At 51.6% G+C, this 10000-nt stretch overlaps 2 protein-coding genes across 4 annotated transcripts in view; both read right to left on the reverse strand.

Moving 5' to 3' along the window:
- LOC306827733 (rho GTPase-activating protein 45-like) overlaps nt 1–6025 on the reverse strand; it is a 14019-nt gene extending 7994 nt beyond the window's left edge. Inside the window, 5 exon segments of the mRNA XM_079349752.1 lie at nt 380–464; nt 1746–1886; nt 3836–4018; nt 4491–4740; nt 5546–6025. Coding sequence (XP_079205878.1) covers nt 380–464; nt 1746–1886; nt 3836–4018; nt 4491–4740; nt 5546–5824 — 938 coding nt within the window. The 5' untranslated portion in view covers nt 5825–6025.
- A 2135-nt stretch (nt 6026–8160) lies between these two features.
- tjp3 (tight junction protein 3) overlaps nt 8161–10000 on the reverse strand; it is a gene marked incomplete at its 3' end in the record, with an annotated part of 21333 nt that continues 19493 nt past the window's right edge. For all 3 annotated transcript variants that reach the window (XM_079349750.1, XM_079349751.1, XM_079349749.1), the window contains 7 exons: nt 9991–10000; nt 9829–9908; nt 9539–9749; nt 9322–9422; nt 8559–9095; nt 8384–8442; nt 8161–8281 (listed from right to left, as the gene is read on the reverse strand). The exon at nt 9991–10000 is cut by the window's right edge and continues 86 nt beyond it. In XM_079349750.1, coding sequence (XP_079205876.1) covers nt 8161–8281; nt 8384–8442; nt 8559–9095; nt 9322–9422; nt 9539–9749; nt 9829–9908; nt 9991–10000 — 1119 coding nt within the window. The remainder of the gene's footprint in view (nt 8282–8383; nt 8443–8558; nt 9096–9321; nt 9423–9538; nt 9750–9828; nt 9909–9990) is intronic.

Raw genomic sequence — 10000 nt, forward strand, 5'->3', positions numbered from 1 at the left:
CAATCATTCAATACATTTAGAGAATAATGGCGCCCTGCGTGTGCGAGCCCACTTCCTGTTTGAGCTCCACTCCTCTTCGCTTGTTGTCCTGTTGTTGAGCATGAAGGTCATGTGACTGATCTGATGTCATAACGCTCTCTAACAGTCACACAGTCAACGTTTACGAGTTCTGGTTTTGTGTCAGAGGGGAGAACAGTAGAAAACCACTTCCTGTTTTCCTCTTGCAGATGTGTCACCGCGCTGCACTTCTCTCTCCAACAACACAGCTCTTTGTTCAACTCTCAACCGACTCACCTTTGATTGGACCAGTTCAAACGATCAGTGCTTCACTAACACACACACAGATTATCAGATTAGGAAGGATGAGTGAGATACTCACTTGCTGCTAAAAGCAACTGCGATGGTTTCAATCGCCTTCTCAAAGTCCATCTTGTCGGCTTCGTTACTGGCCTCATAGTGGAAACCTGAGAAATCACAGCAAAATATCACCAGTGTGGACATAGTGAACTCAGCTGCACACCAGTTACAGCAAACTAAATATATCAAGTATAACCAGTTAAAGGTGACTCAGCAGTCTAATTAAAGGACCAATCAGAGAGCTGCTCTCCTCCTGTGTGATCATGAAGGAAACCTGCTGTGTTGAAGCTTCTCTGACAACAATGCAGCAGCCAGTATGTCCTCCTTCTAACTTTAGATTCTGCTCCTGAATGCTCTGGATCTGATTGGACCAGAGAAGGTAGGCGGGGCTTTGAAGGCCGTTTTGGACGCCCCTGGGTTTGCCAGATATGAGAGCAGTTATCAGGTGAACAGGTGTTGCAGCGATGGAAGCGGGCAGTGGAACTGCTTCAGATAGAAGTGATTGTACCCGAGCTAAAAAGCCTCTGCATGTTTCTAATAAGCTCCAGCAGCAGAAAGCTGCTCAAACTAGGATCAATGTTGGAGATGAAACATGGAGAGAGGTTAGAACGCAGAAAGCTTTACAGACCCATGCAGAGCTGGCTAAACACTGAAGCTACAGTGTCCACCACATGCAGAGCTGGCTAAACACTGAAGCTACAGTGTCCACCACATGCAGAGCTGGCTAAACACTGAAGCTACAGTGTCCACTACATGCAGAGCTGGCTAAACACTGAAGCTACAGTGTCCACCACATGCAGAGCTGGCTAAACACTGAAGCTACAGTGTCCACCACAGGCAGAGCTGGCTAAACACTGAAGCTACAGTGTCCACCACATGCAGAGCTGGCTAAACACTGAAGCTACAGTGTCCACCACATGCAGAGCTGGCTAAACACTGAAGCTACAGTGTCCACCACATGCAGAGCTGGCTAAACACTGAAGCTACAGTGTCCACCACATGCAGAGCTGGCTAAACACTGAAGCTACAGTGTCCACTACATGCAGAGCTTTCTAAACACTGAAGCTACAGTGTCCACTACATGCAGAGCTGGCTAAACACTGAAGCTACAGTGTCCACCACATGCAGAGCTGGCTAAACACTGAAGCTACAGTGTCCACCACATGCTGAGCTGGCTAAACACTGAAGCTACAGTGTCCACCACATGCAGAGCTGGCTAAACACTGAAGCTACAGTGTCCACCACATGCTGACCTGTGTGAGAGGAGGGGGGGGACAGCTCTCTGTGATGATTAGAGTTTAGACTGCAGTACTCACTTTAAACACTAGGGGGCCGAGTTAAAGATGACATTAAGTTAAATGAAAATAAAAGCATTAACCTGTACTGACCTTTGACCTTGGATATGAGCTTGCCAGCAGCGGTGAGGATCTCCACGGTGTTGAGCAGAGGGTAAGTGTTGATGACCTGACGCAGCACCCGTAAGACCTCGCCCAAACACTCGTGAGCCACGGGCCGCCGACTCTCCTTCCCTGGAGGAGCGGGAGGTGAACTGCAGTTATTTATTTATCATATACTGGAAGATGGTTCTAGACTCTGAGTTCAGCTCTTTCAGACACCTTCAGCTCAATGTTTGATCATCATCATGACCTCCACCTCAGAGGAGCAATCCTTCCTGCATCTGAGCCCACGTGTAACATGTCACGTATGTGTGTGTGTGTGTGTGTGTGTGTGTGTGTGTGTGTGTGTGTGTGTGTGTGTGTGTGTGTGTGAGCACAGACAGGTCTGGTCAAAGGACACTGTGTCAGCAGCTCTCAGCTCACTGGTGACACATCTGCAGTGTGCATCCTCATTTTTTCCACACACACACACACACACACACACACACACACACACACACACACACACACACACACACACACACACACACACACTTTGTGAGGCAGCCTGCTCGGGGAGGAGGTCACCGTGACTGTGTGTCTGAGACGCAGCCAATAGGAACACAGCGAGCTGAAAGGATGTGAGCTGCACTATTGTTTTGCGAGATGAGAAACTGATTGTGGTGATGCTACATCTGCTCTCTGTGGCTCAGGGAAACAACCTGCTCTGAATGTGAAGCTCCACATGAAGGGGGGGGGGGGGGGGGGGGGGGCTCACGCTCTGATTGTTTTGCTGATTAAGAAGAGGCGGCGTCACGATCTGGTGATGCAGCCAGCCTATCAGAGGAGGAAGTGTGGACGAGGCCCTTGTGTCAGATCCATCATGGCTTCCTGTTTAGAAATCTCAGGCTGGGTGGAGGCCATGATGGAACAGAACCCGAGCACAGCCCAAGGCTGGGTGGAGGCCATGATGGAACAGAACCAGAGCACAGCCCAAGGCTGGGTGGAGGCCATGATGGAACAGAACCCGAGCACAGCCGACGAGCTGCTTTGGCTTCATGACCCACACAATGTGTTTGTGTTCAGCTGATGGAGGCGCAGCGTTTACTCAGCTCAGTGAGGGACGCAGGAGGAGGAGAAGGTTTGCTTCCTGCTACCAGTGTGGTTACACTGAGTGGGTGGCAGCCCGGAAACACACACACACACACACACACACACACACACACACACACACACACACACACACACACACACACACACACACACACACACACACACACACACACACACACACACACACACACACACACACACACACACACACACACACACACACACACACACACACACACACACACACACACACACCTGAGCGATTATCAAAATGAAGTGGAGTGTGTAAATGATGAGACTGAGGACAAAGAGGGCAGTCCTGTCTCCAAACGACCTGATACGACTTGAACAGACGACTTGATACAAAATATATTTTGTGTTTATAAAAAGCAGAGGTAAAGCTTTCTTATTGATCTGATTGGCTACTCAGGCCCCTGAATGCATCATGTAACAAAGAAACTGGGACTATCCGAGGGGCCCCTGAATGCATCATGTAACGAAGAAACTGGGACTATCAGAGGGGCCCCTGAATGCATCATGTAACTAAGAAGCTGGGACTATCCGAGGGGCCCCTGAATGCATCATGTAACGAAGAAGCTGGGACTATCCGAGGGGCCCCTGAATGCATCATGTAACTAAGAAACTGGGACTATCCGAGGGGTCCCTGAATGCATCATGTAACTAAGAAGCTGGGACTATCCGAGGGGTCCCTGAATGCATCATGTAACTAAGAAACTGGGACTATCCGAGGGGTCCCTGAATGCATCATGTAACTAAGAAACTGGGACTATCCGAGGGGTCCCTGAATGCATCATGTAACTAAGAAACTGGGACTATCCGAGGGGTCCCTGAATGCATCATGTAACTAAGAAGCTGGGACTATCCGAGGGGTCCCTGAATGCATCATGTAACTAAGAAGCTGGGACTATCCGAGGGGTCCCTGAATGCATCATGCATACTGAGTAGTGGAGGATTTATGGAGCGCTCACCTTCAGCCAGCACGACGTCTTTCAGCTTCTCCACAGCCTCAGCGAAACGGGCCACATCCCTCAGCAGGGCCGGGATGTCCTCGACCTCGATGGCCGTGCTCTCGGGAACGTCCGACGGAGTGGTGGGGGTCAACGCCCCCTTCCCCTGGCCTTTAGTGAAAACCCATGACTGAAGCGGTAAACCTGAGGAGACAACATTTGGTGCTTTGTCAGTAATCTGACGCTGTGATAAACTCAGCGCCTCTCTTATTGATGCGTTTCAGACGTCAGGGCAGAGGAAGCCTCCTGCTGTCGTCAGGGGGGTGAAATCAGGGTTTGTGGCAGGTTCACTTGTTTCCTTACGTTCAGAATGAAGAGGCTGTTCTTCTGTCAGTCTTGAACTACGGGCATGTTTTCTATAGACGTCTTCCTGTCACATGACCCGAGGACACACTTCATTGTATTCATCTTTTACTTGCTCTGATTGATTCTGTATCAGCTCCATGTAGAAGAGGAGGCGTGACCTTGGATAACCTCTGGAGTATAAGTAAAGGGAGCAGGGACAGGTACGGAGCGGCCTGGCCTCTGATCCTCCTGAACCACGCTCACAGCTCCTGTTGTTGGATCTGTTTCTGGTCTTAATGCTAAGCTAAGCTATTTTGAAAGGGATGCCAACCTGCGGCGCTGGCATGTCTGCTCAGCGCAGTCGGTCTCTTCAGGGTTCCCACGGGCGACGGGCAGCCCACCCCTTGCATCGCCGCCAGCTTAGCGTGCTGGGTGCTGGGGGTCCCCGGGCAGGACAGAGAGGGGTCCTGGGCCCCGGCGGAGGTCGGGGTGAGGAGAGAACAGGAGGAGGGAAAGGAGTGTGAGGAGGAGAGAGCGATGTCGCCTGCATCTTTCCGAGGTTGCTCCTGGAGGATGGAGAGCTGAGAGAGGAAGAGACAAAACATCAGAGCGTCATGTGATCTTTGTACTTTGAGCTGGGCACGAGGACGCCGTCTGAGCGTCTCTGTGGCCTTCCACCCAGCAGCTGCTGCTCTTAGTAAACTCACTAAGACTTTCACAAGATCCTGTGGAGCGTTGAGCAACACTTCCTGACTCCATGCTGCTGTCGGGCGTGGCAAACAAAGACAAGAACCACATTTACAGTCTGGAACCAGAAAGTGACCGAGCTGCTCGTTCTCCCAGTCAGAGCCTAAAGGGTTAACGCTTGGAAGGCCAAGACGCCCTGAACCTGCACGCTTCAATACTTTACAGAACAGACACAAGGCGTCCACGTCCACACGGTCACATACCTGCTTCAGCCACACGCTGTGCTTGTTGGGCAGGACGTCCAGTCTGTCTCTCTCTCTCTTCACTCGCTCACTCGTAGAGTAAGGCTTGTAGCTGCTTTTAGAGCCACGTTTCAGCATGCTGCTTCAGTCTGTCACACTTTACCTTGTTAAACTGACCAATCACACTTTACCTTGTTAAACTGACCAATCACACTTTACCTTTTTAAACTGACCAATCACACTCACCCTGGAGCCCGTCCCTGATCCAGGACGAGGCTAGACCTGGTCTCAGACAGTCTGGTCTAAAGTCTTTAAAAACAACTTTCATCTAGAGTTCTTCTCCTCACTGACAGTCAGCGTGTGTGCAGCAGCCTGAAGGTCACCTGACACACACACACACACACACACACACACACACACACACACACACACACAGCAGGAGTGATGCTGTACTCACTGCAGACGGCGCGCTGCTCTGCGGACCTGGACTTCCTGCTCGGCTCTTCTTCGAGATGGATGGCGTCTTGATCAGTTCCCGTTTCTTCCTGAACATTTTCAGGGTTCCTTTTCCGTCCATCCTGACTTCTTTGAGTTTCACGCGCAGCCCCCCCACCCACCCCCCGACTCTCCACTTGGGTGCTCTGCAGCTCGTGCTCAGCGGGAGCTGGGTGCCATCCAGGCCAGCTTTGAGCCAAGGTAACTGTGTGTGTGTGTTCCTCCTCCCGCTGTCACACATCGAGCCGCGCAGGCTCACTGACACACACACGCGCAGCTCACCGCAAACTGTGCGCGCGCTCCTGCATCCGCTCTGCGTGTCACTTCAGTTTCCTCACGGGGGGGAGGGGGGGGGGTACAAACCGGTGAACCGAGTGACTCTTTAACCTTGTCTCAGAACAACTACAGCGTGTAAAGGAACAACTTTGTCCGAACTTGAAACTGGGAAATGACAAGAAGCCCAAGTGCACAGTGACGCGCGCGCGCACTCTACAGTTTGAGCCACTCTAATCAGTTCATCCTAAAACACGTGTGTCCACAGACATGTGACCACCTGACGCCTCCTCGTGCAGCTGCTCCCACATTTGAATGTTTATTTGCATGGATCAACACATGAAACAATCTGACAAGTAAAGAGAGGAAGACTTGAAGAGTAACCCGAGGAGGCCTTATCATAAACAGTTGTACTCATGACGTCACAATGACGTCGATAAAATGAACATTGAAAAGACACATTTACAGGATGTAGAGGATTTATGAGACCGGAAGGAGGGCAGATGGACTGAAGGATCTGGACCCCGTGGTGGACAGGTGTGAGGGTGCAGGAGTCCAGAGGAGTGAGGTGATGGATGACTTTAAAGGGTTAACCATTATAATAATAAATAATAATAATAATAAAGTGCTTTCAATCAAAGTGCTGTACAAAGCTCGTAGAAAATAAAGTTTCAACAACAATTAAAAACACACAGGGACTTTGAGGAAAGGGGGGGGGGGCTGTTAACCAGCCAATCACAGAGCTAACATATAGAGACAGACAACCAGCCAATCACAGAGCTGACATGTAGAGACAGACAACCAGCCAATCACAGAGCTGAGAGAGACAGTCAACCAGCCAATCACAGAGCTGACATATAGAGACAGACAACCAGCCAATCACAGAGCTGACATATAGAGACAGACAACCAGCCAATCACAGAGCTGACATATAGAGACAGACAACCAGCCAATCACAGAGCTGACATATAGAGACAGACAACCAGCCAATCACAGAGCTGACATACAGAGACAGACAACCAGCCAATCACAGAGCTGACATATAGAGACAGACAACCAGCCAATCACAGAGCTGACATATAGAGACAGACAACCAGCCAATCACAGAGCTGACATATAGAGACAGACAACCAGCCAATCACAGAGCTGACATATAGAGACAGACAACCAGCCAATCACAGAGCTGACATGCAGAGACAGACAACCAGCCAATCACAGAGCTGACATATAGAGACAGACAACCAGCCAATCACAGAGCTGACATGTAGAGACAGACAACCAGCCAATCACAGAGCTGACATATAGAGACAGTCAACCAGCCAATCACAGAGCTGACATGTAGAGACAGACAACCAGCCAATCACAGAGCTGACATATAGAGACAGACAACCAGCCAATCACAGAGCTGACATATAGAGACAGACAACCAGCCAATCACAGAGCTGACATGTAGAGACAGACAACCAGCCAATCACAGAGCTGAGAGAGACAGACAACCAGCCAATCACAGAGCTGAGAGAGACAGACAACCAGCCAATCACAGAGCTGACATATAGAGACAGACAACCAGCCAATCACAGAGCTGACATATAGAGACAGACAACCAGCCAATCACAGAGCTGACATATAGAGACAGACAACCAGCCAATCACAGAGCTGACATATAGAGACAGACAACCAGCCAATCACAGAGCTGAGAGAGACAGACAACCAGCCAATCACAGAGCTGACATGTAGAGACAGACAACCAGCCAATCACAGAGCTGACATACAGAGACAGACAACCAGCCAATCAGAGCTGATATATAGAGACAGACAACCAGCCAATCACAGAGCTGACATGTAGAGACACAGTCAAACCTACAGACAGTCAGCAGGTACAGTAAGCAGCGTGTGATTGGACTGTGGGAGGAAGCCGGAGAGAAGCCACGCCATGCACGGGGAGAACATGCAGAGAGGCTGCTGACAGACGGGGATTCAAACCAGCAACCTCCTCATAAATCAGCGGTCAGTTCTGGAGTTCCTATAAAACATGAAGTCCTGAAGGATCAGCTGCATTCATTCTTTGTTTTGATGTTTAAAAGCAAATCATGAAACAAAGTCGTGTTTTCAAAAATGTGTTTAATGTTACAAAAAGACTTTAAAGACGTTTCCACATGTTTGTTGTTGCTCCTGCACATTTCTCCAAGCAGTGTGAACATAGAGCATCATGTGGGAGCTGGAACCAACCATTGATCTGATTATCTGAAAACTGTTTTCAGGCACTTTGATCACTTGGTGTGAGACGCTCGCTGCAGCAGGACTCTAGAGCTCTGTCGCCGGGCCCCACTCCACGTCCTCGGCCTCGTCCTCGTCCTCCTCGGAGCTGTCGCTGCCTCGGATCTGTGTGCGTCTGAACTGGACCGCCTGGTGATGATGTGCCAGCCTGAAACAGAAGGCTGTTAGTCTCCGCCTGCTGTCAGTGAAGACAACAACAACAACAACAACAACAACAACAACAACAACAACAACAACAACAGGTACTCACACTATAAAGTGAGGAGGCTTCCTGTCTTCAGCTGCAGCCTGAGGCTCTGCGGAGCGAGCCTGGAACAAAGTACAGGACGGGTTAGAGAACCGCTCTTATTACCTTTATCATGTGACTCATCATGCCCGGGGTCAAGAGGTCAGATGTGTGTGTGTGTGTGTGTGTTTTCATTCACCTCTTGTAATCTGTCCTCGATGGCGGACAGGCTGGCGAGCGGCGGGCTCTCCGGCTGCAGCTCAGCAGGATATGAAGTGTCTCTCACAGAGTACCGGGCCGTCGGGTCGGGGGCGATAAAGTCCGGGGGTGCGTCTGAGGGAGTGCTCGGTTGAATAACATCGAGCGCGCTGAAGTCAGAGTCTGTGAAACTGCGAACAGTCGGGTCTTCCTCGTCGGCAGAGCTGTGAGCTGGGCCCGGGTTCTCTGGGCGGACTGAGCGGGGCTCGGGTACGTGCATCAGTGGTGGGACTTCTCTGAGGGAGTAGGTGTCTGCTTGGGACTCGGCGTCCCCGTACGCGGGCTCAGACGATCGGGCCAGAGCAGCTCCGACCAGTCTGGACTCCCTGGATGCGTTCTGTCCGGGGTAGGCCTCCTCCAGGTCCTCGTTGTCGGTGTACGCCTCCCCGTCAGTGTCCTCCAGGTCGCTGGCTGCACTCAGGTAGTCCGACTGGGTTTGATCCAAAGCATCCAGGTCCTGCTCTGCCCCGCTCTCCAACTGGACAGAAAGACAGGAACCATGACGGGTCAGAACTCTGAAAGTGTCCTCAGTGTATCATCAAACATCCGTTCACATGAAAGGACTCGACCCCCCCCCCCCCCCCGTGTGTGTGTGTGTGTGTGTGTGTGTGTGTGTGTGTGTGTGTGTGTGTGTGTGTGTGTGTGTGTGTGTGTGTGTGTGTGTGTGTGTGTGTGTGTGTGTGTGTGTGTGCGTGTCTTGGTACCGTGACTTCAGACACCCAGACTGGTTTGGACTGCTGGTGGCGGATCTTGTCTTTCAGGCTCTGGTACCAGGCACTGGAGCCGGGCTGCAGGTCGATGCGTGCTGCAGGGAGAGAGGAAGAGGAGGAAGTCAGAAGGTCCTGGACCCGTGTCAGGGAGCACCGACTCATGAAGACCATGGTTTCCTGTGATGTCATTGGCCGGGGCCGGCGTGCGTACCTGAGAACAGGTGGCTGTAGTGTTTCCTGAGCTTCAGCGCCTGAGCGTACAGCCGTCTGGAGCTCTTGGTGGAGTCCGGGCTGTACCTCTGCCTCATGGCTTTCACATCCTTGCGGCTGTGAGGGTCCAGGAACAGAACCATGGGGTGGTACTGGATGTAGTTGAGCCTCTCCACGGCGGTCGGCGTGATGTCCAGAAGAGGGTGCTTGTCCTGTGAAGAGGAGACACAGAGGACAGGTGATGAGCAGGGAGCTCCTCCTGACTCCGGACGCTCCGACATCCCGTCTCACCTTCTCGGCGATCTTCCTCACAGTGTCCAGTTTGATCACCGTGGAGCCGCCGTCTGCACTCCCACTGCGAGGAACCATATCTGCAAAAACACGAGCAGCAGGTTAGTGTGCCGAGGGCCGAGGGCCGAGGGCCGAGGCCCCGCCCCCCCCTCCCCTCCTCACCTGCAGCTTC

This window comes from Symphodus melops (genome assembly GCF_947650265.1).
Source record: "Symphodus melops genome assembly, chromosome: 8".
In the NCBI taxonomy this organism is placed as follows: Eukaryota; Metazoa; Chordata; class Actinopteri; order Labriformes; family Labridae; genus Symphodus; species Symphodus melops.